The sequence below is a fragment of the Marmota monax genome, unplaced genomic scaffold, assembly GCF_021218885.2.
Source record: "Marmota monax isolate L192 unplaced genomic scaffold, Marmota_monax_Labrador192_F-V1.1 WCK01_AAM20220418_F8-fsc00147, whole genome shotgun sequence".
Classification (NCBI taxonomy): Eukaryota; Metazoa; Chordata; class Mammalia; order Rodentia; family Sciuridae; genus Marmota; species Marmota monax.
In genome coordinates this window covers 2,858,022-2,877,102 of record NW_026693552.1, presented here as the reverse complement: position 1 = coordinate 2,877,102, position 19,081 = coordinate 2,858,022, and the positions used below count along the sequence as shown (strand labels likewise).

The window sequence follows — 19,081 nt, the reverse complement described above, 5'->3', positions numbered from 1 at the left end:
ATATCTGGTTAAATTTTTCATTTGGTCATACTATACAAACCCAGGTTTCCTGAGATTGTCACTTCCTAAGCCATCCTCCTTCCGGTTTTCCCTGTAACCATCTTAACAATTTTTCTTCCTTCTTTTTTCCTCTTTACTTTTAGTTCCCTAAAAGTAAAGAGGAAATAGCAATAGTCCAAATTAGATTTGACTCTTTCAGAATACGGTGGAATGATTTCTTAACATAGATTACCTCACAGTGTTTTTCACACAGCAGCATTGGTTTTTAACTGTAATAAAACCATAGTAAAGAATCAACCCCTCCTTCAAATTATTCCTACATTTGTTGTCAAGTCACACTTTTCAAATATTCTATTTTTTCTCTTTGGAATTCACTTTTGAAAGAAACGCAAAATTCCAATTTTAATTATCATATTTTGTTTACCTTTTGCAGCCCCGGGTTTGGCCTATTAACATAGTTTTGTCCCCTGGTTCCGTCAGTTTGGTGTATTTATTCTTCCCCTCAACACTCACTCTCTGTTAAAATACCACAAGTTTGATTTAAACAAACATTTCCACAGGAGTCAGTTTATTCACAAATATTTACCAAACACTTAACTGCCTACCAATAAACATGTAAAAGCCCAAAACAGGACATAGAGGCACTGCCATTGGAGAACATCCATTCACCACTACAACTGCAATGAACTGTCATTACATTTTTAGGATGAAGCAATAGAAAACTAACTAGTGAGATCTGGCCAAACATAAAAGAAAAAAAGCATCATCAAAGTATATATTGCAACCTCGCTGATTTCTTTCTCAAAATTTTAATTCTTATCATATGCAGGAGCATGACATCAGAGCTGTTTTTAAAACAGAAAAAGATATAATTAACTAAACATTTCCTCAACTAATTGACATTTCAGAAGTGAAAAAAGTAAACCTAAATTATTGAGCGAGAGATTTTACAGAATAAAGGTTTAGCATATTTCTATCACCAATATTTCAGTCTGCTTCTTTTCAACCACTTATGTTATTTAACAAACTCCTACAGACTAGATTCCTTATTTCTAACAATTGCTTTCAGTAACTACAAATTCTGTTCCTATATATGTAGTGTCTTACTATAAAATTTAGCTTTTAGAACTGATAAATATGAAATGCCCAGTAGCTTAGATAGTACTTAGCTTTGGCTAAAAATTGAAGATGAGGACACTTCCAGCTGTTAGTTTCCAGTTTATAAATATAAGAAGTACGTTCATCTATTTTGAAGGTCTGTTTAATTCTAAATCAGTGCCATTGTTCAACTGTGATCATCTAATGTGCTGTTATTTGGCAGGCCTTCAACATTTCTTCATCCAAGCTTGTTGAGTAATTACACTGGATTTCATTAGTGCGATCAAATACCAGCTCCCTACAGAAAAATTTGAATCTACATACACCTGTTTTCACTTGGCAAATTGCTCTGATTGCAGAACTGTCCTTCGAAACTAAAAGCCACAGCAGATTTTCATGGCTTTGAACAGAAAGACTTCCAAAAGGAAGTTGACCTGAAGTGATAGTCTATCCTTTCTGGAATTTTTTTGTGCAACGTTGGAGTTCTTTATTTCAGGGGTGACATCTATTACAACCTTTGATATTAAACCAACAACATCATTCATTGAGTGTTTAGACTTTATACTTATAAAAAATATTTAAATCCTGCTTTCACCACGATACATATGTGTGTATGTGTATATACATATATGTGTATATGAATATCATATATGTATATATTTTTTAAAATCTACAACCCTCAATATCTTTTTCTGAAAAAAATGAGTAGTAACTTCTACTTGACCAAGCAGTTGTGAGGCTTAAAAGAGACGGCATATACTAAGTTTTTACACTTACATTTCCCATGATTACAACATCAAATATTTCATTTTTTTCTTAGTTTTACTGAAAAAACAAGAATTAGGTCCAAGTAGCACAGCCAAAGAAACTTGACATGAAGGAGCTATAGACAGAAGAACAGAGTAGATATCTGCCTTAAAAAAATTAACAGCAAAGCATGGAGAATAATCCTAAATGCATAAGTATAATTTATTTGTCAGGAGCTCACAAAGTGAGCAACCAGAATGTTTTAGAACATGAATCATATATATTGTTGAGTTCTTTGAGCCTTCCACATACCACCTCCTCCCCCAGGAATTGTAAGTTGCTTAGAAGTATCAAAGTTATAAATGTAGATTTGTTTATTCCTAAAAGGATTAATAAGGGCTTTTAACCACTCTATAAAATATAATTAGTTGACACAAATTTAACATAACTAAGTACATAAGTTAAACAACAGGGAAAAAAGAAGGGGAAAAACAGATGTGGCCTAGAGCCAGAAATGAGGTTAGCACACAAAATACTATGAATATCTATTTATTTGTTAAGATTTCTAGCAGACAAAAGAAAACACCTCCAGTTTTATGATTTATAATGATTTCTTGTTCAAATGACAAAAGAAAACCTATTTTTTGGAGGAGCACAATGATGCCTGATACTAAGACAATAAGAAATTTCCCTGGAGGTGTGGAGAGGTGAGAAGCTGCTTTATAAAATGTATTGAACCGTGTCTTCGGTGGCAGCCTGAGGGTAAAACAGTGTTTCCATTTATAGGGCTGTTTCAGTGTCTTTCAGTATAGGTTGATGTCATCACACTAATGTGTGATTCTGTGCCAGCACACCATAAGCCAGCAAAAGGATAAAGATTTCTAGTGCAGAGGTGTAGATGTGACTTCCAGCTCATCATCCTCTAGCATCCTCTGTAGATCATCTCTCTCTGCTGAGCTTTCCATGGGTATTAGAAGGCACAGTTCCTGCAGCACAGCAGTTGAACTGAGGATAGGTTTTCTTCCTACGAAAATGGAAGGGTCTTAAAATACACCTTTTACAAATTAGCTTATGTCATTAGCATTCCTATACTTACAGACTTTCACCAATAAGTGGTATCTGTGTGTATGTGTGTTTTCCCCCACAGGCTTTACATATTTCTACAAAGGAAAGGAGTATTGGAAATTCAACAATCAGATACTCAAAGTAGAACCTGGATATCCGAGATCCATCCTCAAGGATTTTATGGGCTGTGATGGACCAACAGACAGAGATAAAGAAAGACACAGCCCGCCAGATGATGTAGACATTGTCATCAAACTGGACAACACAGCCAGCACTGTGAAAGCCATAGCTATTGTCATTCCCTGCATCTTGGCCTTATGCCTCCTTGTATTGGTTTACACTGTGTTCCAGTTCAAGAGGAAAGGAACACCCCGCCACATACTGTACTGTAAACGCTCTATGCAAGAGTGGGTGTGATGTAGGTTTTTTTTTCCCTTTCTTTCTTTTTCCAGGAGTTTGTGGTAACTTGAGATTCAAGACAAGAGCTGTTATGCTGTTTCCTAGCTAGGAGCAGGCTTGTGGCAGCCTGATTTGGGGCTGACCTTCCAAACCCAGAGGGTTGCTGGTCCTGCACATGAGTGGAAATACACTCATGGGAAAGCTTCCATGATGCACAGTATCTGCCGTTCTTCAGTCCTTTGTCTTTCTTTGTCATTCAGTTATAGGCCTTTCCTCTGCACGCTCAATGCCCAGTCAAATTTCAGGATTAACTAAAGAAGAGGAAAAAAAAAAAGAAGAAAAGATTCTTCTTAAAGGTTTTAAATATTATTTTCCTTCTGAAGTCTGAGCCCATTTTGGGGAGAGACAGAGAGAGAAAAGCAAAAGAGAAAATCCACAATTTTTGCTTTAAAGCAAAGGAAAAAAAAATGTTTAAACATAAAGTCCACAATTGAACTTTCAGGAAAGTGTGAAGACCCAAAACAGCTTTGTCTCCAAAGAAGATAGTTCTGTGACTGCTATGGATAATCTCCTGCGCATCATTTTGTCAGGTGGGAGATCTGGATACACAGGCAGGACTTTAGACTGTCGGGACAGCCATTTTCCAACAAACAAGGGGCCAAAATATCTGCAATATAGTAACAGCCTTAATAATACATCCATTTTTCGTTTTATACAGCTTTTCTCAGCTATGTCCTCAATGTTTCATCACACATTTCTATTCATACCTATATTCAAAACAGGACCTTTGAATTGTTTTGAAGTGTTTCTAAACCCTCTCTTACCACCTGACCCCTCTATCATTGTGATAATATCCCCAGGTTGTATTTAGGCCAATGCCCCAGGCCTTCCATGGGTCTGTCAGGAATATTCATTACAAAGCAGAGCAAGAAGCAGTATGTTTCTGAAGTAGATTAAAGTGACAGTTATTTTGCAAGGATTTGTAATTCTAGTAATATATTGGTGTAACCCTTTGAGAACTATCAGACCAGCTTTCAGAGTCTTAGGATTGTCAGTGTTGCTATGCGGTAAATTGTAGAACTGGCCAATGTTAAAAACAGTGATAGGTTCAAGAAGTTCCTGTTTTTAAAACATATCCCATAACCCCCTTGTAATTCTAAAACGATTTACAGTACTACATGAATACACTTATAACAAACAGCAATGATATTACCTGCCCAAAATTTTCTGGCAAATAGAAAAGATATTTTGTTAACAGTATCTCCTAAGAGTGAAATTTTATTTGAACAACTGTTTATAGCAACCTAATTCTTTTTTTTTTTCCCTTAAACATATTGAATTCTTGTTTTAAAATCCATTGCATGAGAATTCAATTTGCCTTGGTATACGCAGTTAGCATTGCCATTTTAAAAATGAATTAAAATGATGACTCTGAGGTTGCATGAATATCCTCCATTGCATTACCTACTGCATGTCAACCATAGTTCTCAAAGGGTTAGTATGGCTTCTGGCATTTTGCCATCCATTTGATCACTGACAGAGCCAAGAGACCACCAAAGCATTTCATTGTTGAGTGTAATTTGTCCTAAGAGCAGTATTGTCATTTTCATGTGACCTGCAGAGCAGGTTTGTATCAATATTTTTTTCCTAGAGAAAAGTCAGCAACTGACAGACCTCTTTATTGATTTTTAGGAGCTGCTTCTTGCAGTGAAAGGCTTTACAGCCACTGGGCTGTGAACTTATTAGAGATGGTCAGGAGGAATGCACCCCATGAGTCAGACATTGGCTTTGTGTGAAAGCCAGCTTTTGAGGGGATTAGCTTTTGAAACAATGAACAGCTTGCCTTGAACTTGATTATTGATCTGTTGACTGTCATTAACAACAACTTAAACATTGTCTTCTGTGAAAATTTTCCTTGAAGAGTCCTGTTCTATGTCTTTGCCCTTTGACCTTTAACTTGCAAACTGGCACAAACTGAAGGGAATATGGTGTTGCTTCTCCATGGGATTGTTAATTGTTCTCTAAAACCTCTTCAACATGAGCTGTTTCCTTAGAGTGCAGAGAGAAAGAGTGTTGATGGTGGGTCTGCAGATGGACACTTTGTCTTTACATGCACACTCTAAAAATGCCCTATAGGTAGAAGTGGTTTTTAATTTCCTTTTCATATGATTTGAAGCCTAATTTCATCATTTTAGTATGAATTACAAAAAATATAGGAAAAAAAAATAACCTCAAATACTTGAATGGCCAGTGTGGCTTTTATATAAAGCAGGAATTTTATACTAGTGAAAATTTCTTACTCATTTGCTAACAATACACATTTCCAGATGATTTTTAATGAGTGTAGGTATACATTCTTATTTGGAAATGGATAGTTTGGCTGCCTTGAATTTATATTTATACTCAACATAGCATGAAAATTAGAATGCCTTTTGGTTAAACTACGTGTTTATGATTTGGTTGGGGAAAATATTTTCTAATCATGGGTGGCATGCTGAAAAGCCTTGCAGATTGATATTTCTCATAATCTGAAAATATATACTGTAAGGCTAAGAGAAAAAGAACAGTTAGAAAAGAGGAATGGCTTTATAGCAAAACATTATGCAATGCAGACTATATTTTGACAAGATATCAAAGATGATGGATTTGAGGTCCCAGAAAGCAAGGAAAGAGGACCAGAATCAGCCCTATAGCTTTACTTCAGTGCTTCCATTCTAGATGATGCTGATATTATAAAAAGAGTTAGTCACTGCTAAGCATGGAGGACTTTATACATAAGCTTGTTTGTACAGTGTTTGCTTGTGGGAGGGTTTAATTCTTTCAGGACCTTAATGTCAAGAGAAAAAAAAATGACTGGAAACTATATTTTGTGAAAGATAGAAATGAGGAACTTTGTCATTTTGGGACACGTGCAAATCATTCAGGAACTCCATCAACCTGCATTGAAAAAAAATGTTTTTTCTCTAAAATGAGAAAGAAACAAAATAAGCAATCTATTGCCTCTTTACTCATCCATCACAATATCCTGATTCATCATGAGACTGTAAGTATATAAGGGCTAGAAAATAATCACAGCATTAAGGAAAGTCTATCATGCTTGAATTCTGGCAAATGTCAAGGATAAGGCTTGAGTCATATTTACTTGAATATAAGAAGGGGTTTATGTAATAAGAGAAGGTGCATATATGGCTGCTCTCTTGAGTAAGACATTGATCAGGCTGTAAGAACACAAGAGATAAGAAAATAATAAGTACAATATAATCACAAACACTGGGATTCCATTTTTTTATTGTACACCAGTCACTTTGTAAGGTCTCTAACTCTTCTTCAGTTAAGATTTGGAAAAATATCAATTATAATAAAATAGTGAGAGTGACTAATTGATCTATCATATTAGAGTAGTAATTCAAAAACCATATGGGATAAATTACAAACAACATAATGTATCAATCAGTCCAGTTCCAAAGAGACATGCAACCTAGGTAATATTTTTCATCTCATCCCTAACAACATGTAAAGCTCAGACCTACAGTTTCCTAAGTCAAATGAAAACCCACTTATTCTCACAAAAATATTCTTCTGTTTTGTTATTTCTCATTACTTTACCTGCTATAAACACAGATGTAAACAAGATAATGTTCTTTATATAAAATGTCTCTATAGTTTATAATTTTAGTCAAATATTATTGTTCTGTATATTATTAACTGGACAGAATGAAGTATTAAAAGAGCTGAGCAGCTTGTATTCTCTGAAGCAGAAATTCCACATCACCCTTGTAGAGAAGATTGTAAATTAAACTCTTGACCCATTTTAGAACAAAGTATCTGCTGATATGGCTTTGTTAGCCATTGAATACTGATGCTCTTTACAGTTGCAAGTGTTATATAGCTAACTTAGAGAACATTATGTATTACTTGCAAAGACAACTTCTGTTATCAATCAGAAAGCAAGGCTTTTCTGAGTCAAATATAATAAATTACTAAGTAATGATTACCACAAAATAATTACTAAGTAATAAAGGATACAGACTAGTTTACTGAAATAAGCAAATGTTCCTCTTATTACTGAAATTTCCTATAATCTTTTTAAATTTACACATAATTTGGCTTTTCATATACTATATATTTATTTTCACTTCCTTTCTGTGTGTGATTAAAAACACAATGTGTTTGCTAGGTGTGGTGGTGCATACCTGTAATCTCAGCAACTTGGGAGGCTGAAGCCTCTCAAGCTGTCTTCACAGCATTGAGGACAGCCTCAACAATTTATTGAGTCCCTAAGCAACTTAGTGAGACACTGTCTCCAAATTTAAAGGGCTGGGGACATATGTAGCTCAGTGGTAAAGCACCATTGGGTAAAGCACTGTTGGGTTCAATCCCTAGTAACAAAACAAAACAAAAAAACCTACACACACACAATGTGGTGGATAAGAACATTGCCCAAACTTCTCTGGTAGTTCCAATACATGGATAATGTTGTATATACTGGATCCTAGGAATGGTAATGTAATACTTGCAAGTTCTCCATATTGTATTGCTATCTCTAGTATGGTGCAAATACCCATACTTTGTGGATCTTACAGTAGAATAACCAGTGTATTCATATTGACTAAACTCAATGTGCTGTCTAAAGAGGAATGAATGTTTTGATCAAATAGACTTGTTAAACAAGAGTCATGAAAAGAATCTCTTTTTTAAAAGTTTTCAGAGTTATTTCCAGAAGCTAATAAAGGCAGTGATTCACTGACAGTCTTGAGTCTTTGAGATTCTAGTATGTTCTGGAACAACCTTGTAGATGGTGATGAGCTCTTTTCAGCAAACACAGCAAAAGTTTAATTTTTGATGCTCTTAAGAACAATCCCAAAGTATCACAGATGTCAAACAGAATATGCCATCTAAACAAAAAAAGTAAAATCAACTGACATTACAAATGCTGTAAATACAATCTCAGCCAATATATGATATCACCGAAGGTGTCAATCAGCCATATTGGAGAATCTAACCATTCCAGTGGATTTCATGAACCTTTGTGATACTGATTTATTGTGACCACAGGAAACACATGCTACAGCATATGTATCTGAATTATAGTTTCCATGTTGCCAGAAAAGGAAACATACCTGCATCAGAAAAGATTTAACAGTTACATTTTAAAAGTTAGAACTTCATATAAAAAAGAAAATAGCAATCAGAGATAGTACCACACCATAAATAATGAAAGCTATATTTAATAAATATAATGGACAAGGAAAAGGAAGAAAAGAGTCTTTTATAAAATATAAAGACACTATAGCACGTGATAAAACAACCAGTAATTTCACTTTAGCAAGTATAAAAATAGTAGAGAAAATTGCAACTTCAAGCTCTTTGCAGTAGTGATGAATATGCGATATGTCAATGTATATATTTAGCCAGTGGTCATTAGATGTTACCTGCATAAACACATGTGATACTCATGCATTGCCTTCTAGCCCCAAAATTTCAGAAATAGGTGTTCAGTAACCTCCTCCATTGGAAAGATATATAATGTTAGAATCCCCTGAGAAAAGCCATTTCCCTAGAATAGAAATTTACCTCAATAATCATGGAACACAAAACACTTGGCATAGTAGCAAAAGAGTTGCCTTAGTGTTACAGTCTCATCTAAATGTAATCTTCATCTTCAGTATACTGCTCAAATCATCTTTCATTTTTTTCTATTGGTATAATTTTGAAGTAATTCTGAAATATTTCAGATCAGATAAATAACATTCAATTACAAATATCTCTTTCAACATATGTCTACTTTGAAATTTAAACCAATAGTATAGAAAGCCTAAGAATGAACACTAATTTGACACACTTACAGAAATGGAAGGAAAAACACGTTATATCTTTCTTCAGAGCAAGGTATCATCAACCCTTATTTCACTTCCAAAAACTGAAGGAAAGAATCATGATCAAGAGTAAAACCATAAATTTTTTGATTTACAGAGATGTTTCTTGAGTATTTTATTTGCTTGTCTTTGTAAAATTTCTGGTAGAATATAGAAGTAACAGTCTTCAATTTTTGAACATACTTGTGAGCTTATAATGGGACATGACGTGCATCGTTTTTTTTTTTTTTTTTTTAGAACAAAGCTAATTCGTTATACTAAGTAGGGATAATACTTTTTAATGAAAATGAGGACATACCAGTAATTCTGGCCAGTACTTAATAAGTATACAAATTATACATTAAAGACATTTATAAATGGAAGTTTTTGAGGATTCTATGCCTTTTCAATTTAAAGAGCAGTGTGTCTTAGAATTTTTCTTATACTAACATAGTGCTGAGGATAATATTCAAATTTGTACTCAATGTGTCCTTACATTAAAGGGCACATTGGACAGTGTAGGAAGACACTTTATCAACTAGAATGTTGTGCTGATTCACATAACTTTGCCATGTGCTCTGCTATAGAGCTGGATTTATATGCCCTTAAGAAGGGAGAAAAAAAATCAGTTAAATATAAATATGAAAATATGATAATTATATCATGTTAGGCCCCTTAGCTTCAGAGCAAGATATCATTAACCTTTACTTCACTTCCAAAAAATGAAGGAGAGAATCGTGATCAAGAAGAAAAGGATAAACTTTTTGACTTATAGAGATGTTCCTTGACTATTTTATTCACTTGGTTTTTATCCATGAAAATCCACCCATTTTCATGCCACCATGTCTGTAGCATTTGGTCTGTAGCTAGTTTGGATCCCTGGCACAATATTTTTTCCACAGGCCTTTTTATACATGCCTCATATATAATTAAGCTTTGGTGAGATGTGACTGCATGCTAGGATGCTTTTTCCTAGGTCAGGATATGGTGCTGCTTGTACTAGCTGTGTTTTATATGAATGTATGTTGCTTCATTGGCCTGTCTTACCAAGATGTGGATGGAGAAAGCCTGTGTGAGCTGTCTGTTGAAGTCGCTAGGATGCATGTTGTGTTTGCCATCATGTAATGCCAGTTTTTAAGGTTCCCTCTTTAGATATCGACAACCTGTTTTTAAGATGAAACATTATTTTGCTTGAATTAATGGTTTTCTTAGTAATACAAGAGTTATTCTTATCTCTTTTTTTTTTCTTTTTCCTATCACTGAAGTAACTTTGCAGAGGCCACATTATTGTCTGTCTTCTCATAGTTCTTTAGTATACACCACCGCCTAGGCAAAATTATGTTTTGAGTTCTTTTGGTTATTTACTCCTTTGTATCATATGGATTCCATTATTCCTGTGTTCATAAATACAAAAGTTCACAATCTTTGTTACTCCTAAAAACATGACTTCTAAACAAGGGTGAGTGTATGCCTGTTTTTTTCTGCTCCTTCAATTCTGAAATGAGTATTTGTTTGCTTTCTGTTTTTTACTCCAAAAATGAACTATTTGGGAAGGATATTTTATATTGTGCTGTCTTATCAGTCTCTGCCTATATTTGCATTCCTTTAAATCTCCACCTTGTGTCCTCCATTTTTTTTCCTGTTGTTGTTATACAGATTTTGATTTTTCTCTTCCTCTGTGAAAACCAAAATTGAACAACCTTCTACATCAAAGGTGGCACCCAGGAAATGTCTTTTTTTTTTTCTTTAGTATTTTTCTTCACAAATTTTATGCAAAGGTTTAGTCCTTGTCATTTCACACATCCCCAATCTCTGTCATTGGCTTCTAACTTTTATAGAGCTATTCCCCTGAGAAAAGTGAAATGCTGACTATAATGACTGTTGTCTGTTGATAAGACAGCTAAGGAAATTTGTTTCTGCAGAATGTATAATAAATAATTATACAGTAAAGTGAATACCATAATATAGTGTTCTGTTTAAGGTACATCATGGGGACATGAATGCCTAAAGCCTTGATTCTTTGTTCTATTTCCTTTTAAGTGTAAATTACATATACATATATAAGTTTAAATGTATGTGTATATGTAATTTACATTTGATAATAATAATTTACATATATTAGAAATAGATAGAATAAAAGGATTAGGGATATTATAGCAGCAGCTTTTCACTGCATAGGTTTTGACTGCATCAGCATTTCTATTGTGAACCTCTATTTTTCAGGGGTTTTAGAGACTTGGCCATAAAAATTTGCTTCAAGCTTAAAAGTCTTGAAAGATTTTTTTTTTTAGGTATCTAATTTTAACAAATATATCTTGTTTTTTTATATTATAGGTGGGAAATAAATGGAGTTTACTAGTTCAATTTTGTGCTGAGATAACTTTTAATAAACTTAATTTTCTAGCAAAAATAAAATCTAATTAGTGCATAGTTTATTGATGTTTTTTTAAAAGAATCAAATATTATGGACATTGAGAAATTTGCCTGCTTCATCAGTGTAGTAACATATTTTCAAAATGTTTTAAATCTTATGTACCTGTATTAACATTATCTTGATTCCAGTAGTGAATCAGTATGATAATGAATGCAGATAACATCCATATAAGCAATCTGGTAGTACAGATTTGGAAAAATATAGTGTATATGAGATATATATGTATATATATGCAGATATATATATACATGTATATGTATTTACTAGAAAGATTAAGGGGGATAAGCTCCCATGAACCTAGTTTGTCAAATAAATATTATATATTTTTTAAAAATTACATAGTAATTTATCTTTCAAATGAGATGCAAGCAATTTCGAAAGGAAAAAGAAAAGTTGTCTCTTGGGTAAACAATACACATTTTAAATGAAAATCATTTTCCTTTCTATGTTGTGTTTATGGGAAATTAAAAGAATAAAAATTAACACAGACTTTATTTAAATATAACATTAAACTGTGAAGCAGGGAGAAACACCAGGAAATTAAAATTTTAGGCCATTATCTTGTGGTTGTCTGAAAATGCTTTGCCTTTTTTATAATTCCCCCTGATGTTTTCAGTTATGGAGAGTGTATTGAACTCTTACCTTTAAGTTTCTGGATTGTTCACTTTACACTATACACTCTTTTGTTAAGTTTTTGATTATATGTAGTCTTATGTGTACAAGGAATGAAATAAATAACACATTTATTTGCCAAATGAGTTTTAAGATTTGCAGGTTGTGTTTTTTGCCCATACAGGATTCTATACATTTACACCATCTTAAATCTGGCAAATATATATATATATTTTTTTTTCCTGATAGCTTCTACCGACAAACACAAAGCTTGTTTGTGTGCAAATATAAGGCTAAATAAATGGTGCTAAAGTGTATTATGACTGTCAGATATAATCAGGCAAAATTTTGTGGTGCTTAAATTAATTTTTTCATTGATTTATTGATCAGTGCATTGAACAGTGTTTATTCACCAGTTGTCTTTTATTAGTAAATCAAGGCCTCATAGCACATTGTTAAATAAAATGGTTGACTAGTTGACTAGTCTATGTAACAGCTCACCAAGCTATAATCTCCTTAACTCCTTATAATGTTGCGTCATTAAAGGTCAAGGGGTCATGCTATTAATCTCATTCTATAGACCATTATCATGACTGAACATTTTCACAAAGTACTTATGTTTACAATGCTATAACCCTTTGACTGCTGCGGGCAACCTTTAACCACACAAATGTCACAAGCTAGAATCATCAGCATGGTTCTTGCCTTGGCAATCAAAGAGTTAAGGGCTGTGCAGTGATTTGTTTTGTATTTATTAATTTATATTTATTTCATTTCCATTCAAAGTGGGGACTAGGGGTGGGGCAGTTTTTGTCTGCTGTAAGTGTCTTAACCTAGGGAAGGGTTAAATGGCTTTTTATACTATTGCATCTTCTGTATTTACCATCAATTCATTGTGTTGTAATTAAAAAAAAAAACTGTCAATAAATAAGAGAACAGAAAAATGGTTCATAGACATTGTGGTTTTACTCAATGAATGATATACTCACATTTATGACTAATGTGTAGGATATGATCTAGGGCAGAAGTCTTTACCATCTACATATTTCTAATTATTTTGAATGTACTTGAGTAATTGAGGGCAGCATCTCCTTTTGTCTGAATGAGCAAGTATATTAAACTGACCTCATGAACTAGAGAACCATATAATGAATCACTAGATGAATATAATTGTGATCAAAGACAGAAGCAGAAAACATCACTGTATCAAATATATTTCAGGCAAGTGCCTGGGAGCATAAGACATATTAAGATTTCCTGGAACCATCAAAAAGGATAAAAGATAACTTTCATATAGGTGAGTTTAATCAATTATTAAAGGCATACATCCTAACTGTTCAAATAAAATTATTCAAGGGAATTAATTTTTATATCAAATCTTTGGCACAATCCCATGTAAGTATTTCCCTCTTCTTCTTTGTTTTTGTTTTTGTTTTCCTGCTGAAGATGAAACCCAGGGCCTTGCACATGCCCAGCACAGGCTCTCCCATTTAGCTATATCCCAGCCCTTTTTTCCTTTTAATAGTAGGTTTGTAGAAAAGGGAGCCATCAATAGAGAACTGACCACAGAGAGAAAACAAAACTGAGGATAAACATTTTAATATTTAAGATCTTAATAAATGGTCTTGAACACAGAATCTACTGGAAGATGTTTTTAAGAATGTCAGGTAGTTGTATATAGTCAAGTGCTAGACCAAGAGCTTTCTGAAACTCAAATGCAGTATGTATCCACAGTTTAAAAGGGCATCTGAATTTCAGAAAGGAATTTAGAGTGCAAATAAAGTAAAAAGGTATTCTCTCATGCAAAAGTCAAGGTGTATCTGAACACCTAGAAATTAGTCTTATAAATTTTAATTCATATGCAAAAGAGGAGTTCTAAAGCAGGGTAACTAACAAGATTACAGAGATTTAATTGCTTAAAGTAACAAAAAGTAGACTAGAGACAACTTTTTGTATTAAGTTTTGGGGCCCCTAAAAAAGTGGAGACCTCTGAAAAGTTTAAGAAGAACTATAAACAAAAGTTGTCAGGCTTTACACCAGGTTGAAGAATCCGCAGTTTAGCTTACCTGTAATATGGGTTATTTGCAGAAGACTTTTAGTCAAAAGATAACTTTTTTTGTAAAGTTATTAGTTACATAACTAAAAGCTATTAAGGATATTAAACCACAAATAGAAAGCCAAATCTAAGTGAATCTTCCTTATTCTTATCAAAGGAGAAAGAAAAGCTAGAAACATAAATCTGATCCAGTATAGCATTCATTTTTATATACAAGGGTTTGTTAGTATCAAAATTTACTTTATGTGAGGTATTGAACACATAAACATCACATGATTTTTGTCATAATCAAAGTCCAAATTTACTTGTGAAGAAGAAAACTCCAGATAGGTTTATAGAGAACTTACTGCACCACAGGAACATGAATAGGATTTACTAAGTGGGATGGTAATGTTTGTGCACCTTAAATCACCTGTTTTTTAAAGTATTTGAATGGGCATAGTTTCAAACAACTTTACGTTCTCTGAAATTAGTTACCTCAGTCCACCACTAGCTCCCCCCGCCCTCTGCTCCTTTGGCCTCCTCTTTCTTCTCCCTTCCCCTTCCTTTCCTTCCTTTCTTTTCTCCTTTCCTCCTTTAATTGTTCTTAGTCTACTCCTTTTTATCTTCTTTACTCACTTATTATTTCCTTCTTTTTTTTTTTAATTTTATGGCCCTTCTCATCCCTCCATTAGACCTACGTATTCAAAGGTCAATGAAATATTTATTACTAAATTGAGTCTTTCTCATTCCCTGTCTCACCTGGCTTATCCACAGTATTTAAGTCCGATCATTACTCTGTCAGTACTTTTTCTAGACAGTTCCTTGGTGGCAGGAATATCATTTCTTATTCCTCTTCTATCCCAAAGGCCTGGTAGAATACCTGGTTCATAGTCAGCCCTCAGTGAAATGCAGCCTTGGAGACATTAGAGTTGACACTCTTTCCCCTCACAATGTGTAACATTTTAAACTAATTCTTGTGAGTTTACATAAGTCTCCCTATATGATCTTCATCTCTTTTATTCTACATTAGCTCCTGGACCCTCCACTCACAACTATGGCTTTATCTTTATGGTTACCATGGGCAATGAAATCCAGATTCATAATTTTCATCCATTTGCTGGATAAATTAATCTGGCTATTGTTTAACTTCCCACTTTCAGTCCACTGCCTATAAAATTCTTCACCATCCTTTCCCTCCATACCCCAATGAGATGCTTCTTTCTGAGTTGTCTAATTCTCCTATTGACATTACATTTTCTTGATTACTTATCCATTAAAATTCCAAGTGTTCTTGGCCTTCTCCTTTCTTCCTTTGCTGCACCGGCCCTCTTAGACATCTGCCACATCTATGAATTCTACTTTCAAGGTATCTTGAGCATCCGATTTCTTCTTGACATTTCTATCCTATTTAGTTAGGGTCATTACTTCTTGACTTTTCAGTCTTCTTGCCTAACTCAATCTCTTCCGGCTCATCTGTACATACTGGAATTACAGTCTTCTCAAAGTAGAGTTCAAATCATACCAATCCACTATTAAGAACAAATATTTTTTTTTGATGCTGACACTTCAAAACCTATACTGATCTTTCAAGATTTTTTTCTAGTACATACTTCTATACCCCAAATAATCCAGGTACCTGCCATTCCTCATCCATGGTTTGGTTCATGGATTTCTCTCCACTTGGAATTCCACATTGCCTATCTTTTTCTTTCCTGACCTCACTGAGTAAATAAAACTAGCCCACCTTTGAAAATTTGTGTCATCTCTTTGCATGGTGTTTTGCTTAGGATGACCCCAGAATAATTAATATGATTTCCCTTTCCCTTTAAAAGTGTCCAAATGTTATTAATAAATGATATGATCATACTCTTATTCAACTATTAAAGTTTATAATTTTACGTGAACTTGTTTTTATTATTTCCTGTTAATCTGAGTTTTCTGGGCATTGTATTACTATTATTATTGGTTTTTCTTTTTATTTTTTCCCCACCTGCTGCAACATCTAATGCAGTGCCTTGTTTAAAGTAGGAGCTCCAGAAATATGTATTGAGTTAAATTAGAGTATATTTTTTACTGTAATTAGCATTACAGAAACTTTATTTTGCTTTGTAATACATTCTCTAACCTATTTTCTGCAAGTTTTATGAATAAAGATATTTAAAACATTGGTTTCCAAGATCAAATATTTTAGGCAGTTGATCTTGAGTCTTTTTCCAAGACCTTACTTTTATTCCCAAAGCCGTTGAAACGTTTCTCATTAAATCATAATGAAGCCTACAGTTTAGGCTAATCTTTTTTTATATTCATCAGGAAATTTTTCAGTAACAGTAACCAAATGAAGTGGGAAGACCTGTTTGCAAACATTCAATAAATAGAGCAATTATCAGAATTTAAAATATTCAAAAAAGTAAATCCTACTCTCAAATGTGTGCACATATATCGAATAAATATTTATTAGTTGACTTACCTACCGTGAGTTGGTAGAGCAGATTCCTCTACAAAAGAGACATTATGAAAAGGCTTTAAAAGTCTTTAGAGTCATTTTGCCTATTCAGAAGGAAATGAAGTTCAAATTCCTACAGGGATACCTTGGTCTAAAGAACAGGATGTTAAACAGAGTGTAGTCTGGAGGTAAGGACAGCACTGGGGACAGGTGTTCAAAGGGGGAAGAAAAGCCAAGTCAAGAAGAAAAAAAGAGGAAACAGACAAACAATTTGAAGGCAGGAGAAGCAGTTTTTAAACTTCCTTGTGGTTTTAAACTGATATTATTGGGCCTTTGACTTACAGTAATTTACACCTGAGAAACTTTTATGGAGTCTGCCTGGTGTGTAACATACACATAAAATCTGTTGCACTTTTTCAGGATAAATGATGGATCAAACATAGGCATATCATCTCCTTCCCTCCGAAGCCCTACTTAAGCCACAGAAAAATGGGTATTCTTTTATTTCAAAAAATCTAGGAAAAGTGGAACATGAAAGAATTAATAATTTCAACATTTGGGAAGCTCAAAGTAATGGGCATTCAAGAACTGACTTAGTAGACCCAAGAAAACCAAATAAATACTGGCAGAAGTAAGCAGAAAACAAACCCCAAATACATCAGATAGTTTGCTGATGGCTTGAGGAGGGAAAACACCAAGTTCCTGTGGAAATCAAGTGAATGGAACAGTAAATCAAGAACTGAACTGTCTACAAGGAACTGTTAGTAGCTTCAGGTGGAGCCCAAGTCTCCCTGCCTTTAGGCAATATCTCCTCTCCTAAGCAAAAACACTTTTGTTCCAGAGAGAAGGAAAAAGAAAGTCTCTGAATGGAGGAATGCCAGTGTTTTGTACCCAAAACAAGGGATTAAGTGGATCTCTTCTACATTTTGAATGCTGGCTTGTGAGCACCACCCCACAAGTCTTTCGCAGCCTTTTTCACAGGAAAGTCAGCAATGAGTATTTTTTCGTTTTGTTTTCCTCAAGGAAAGCAAATGGAACCCTTCTCTCTAGTTCAAATATATAAATTATATATATACATATATATATAATATATAATTATATATACTTATATAATTATTTATATGTATATATATTATATATGTATATATGTATATTATATATATACATATATACACACACACTAGCATTTTCTCAGTAAATGATTGGCAGATTATCCTTTGTTAAAGTGTTACTGGTCAGTGCACCCATACAGGGTGATTCCAATCAACTTTTTGTTTCCCCTATTAAACAGAGTCAGTCAACCAAGGATTTCTAGGTATTTGAGAAAAGGTGTAAATAGAAAGATAGAAACCAAACAAAGATACTGAGAAGTAAACAGTTAACACAAGTAGAAAAACTTTAAAACTATTTGCAGTATACCATTGAGGAGCAAAATTAAAAATGCTTTGCTTAGAAATTGCAAGCATCATAAGAACAATGAAAAACTCAATGGAGAGGCTGGAAATGTAAAGTCAAAACTCTTAGAGAGTACATACAACAGAGAAATATTTGAAAAAAAAATATTAAGAGTAAAACCTTGCAAAATTAGAGGACAGATCCACAAGTTCAGAAGGCACAGCATTCAAATCTTTGGAGTTCCAGAAAAAAGAGAACAAAGAAAGTGAGAGAAATAATTATCATATAATTCAGTAAACTTTTCCAGAATTTATGGATTTGAATTTCCAGGTTAACAGTCATAGAAATTTCCAGAGTAATGGATGAAAATAGACATAGAATAAGATATGTCACTATGGACATTCAAAACATGGAGGACAAAGAAAACACAAGTTTTCAGAGAAGGTAGAAAATTCACTTTCCACAGATAAAAAAAAAAATAGAATGCCCTCAAATATTTGCAAACTAACATCAGAACTTGAAGATTTAGAACTTTAAAATTCTGAATGAAAATCGTTTTTGATCTAGAAGGCTTTATATAGGTAATTATTTATTAAATGTAGTTTAGAATAAAGAAAAGAAATTTCTCAAAAAATGTTTCTCCCTATGTTCGCTTTCTCAGCTAAAAGATGTATTCCCATAAATGATGAAAAATCTGAGACACCGAATTCAGTAATGAAAAGTAGGAGGAAGAGAAGGAGGGGGGAGATTGGATGAGGAGGGAGGAGAGGATGAAGAAAAGACGGATTATCTAAGAGTATGATGAAGAATACTTCCAGGATTATAGTTTTGCACCAGGCATAAAAGACAACCAATTAAAACAGGATGGAACAGGATGACAGGGGAGAAGCATAGTAAAATGTTAAGGGCCTCCATGCTTGTAAGTTTTGTCATTGTATCATCTTTTTAAGCTACTTTATTTAAGTAGCTTAAAAAGCTACTTTTTAAAAAGCTAC

General features: G+C 33.7%; 1 protein-coding gene across 1 annotated transcript in view; it reads left to right on the top strand.

Annotated features, from left to right (window-relative positions):
* The window catches only part of Mmp16 (matrix metallopeptidase 16), a 282,987-nt gene extending 269,822 nt beyond the window's left edge, over window positions 1–13,165 (top strand). Inside the window, exon 10 of the mRNA XM_046458638.2 lies at window positions 2,993–13,165. Coding sequence (XP_046314594.1) covers window positions 2,993–3,327 — 335 coding nt within the window. The 3' untranslated portion in view covers window positions 3,328–13,165. The remainder of the gene's footprint in view (window positions 1–2,992) is intronic.
* The last annotated feature ends 5,916 nt before the right edge of the window (window positions 13,166–19,081 follow it).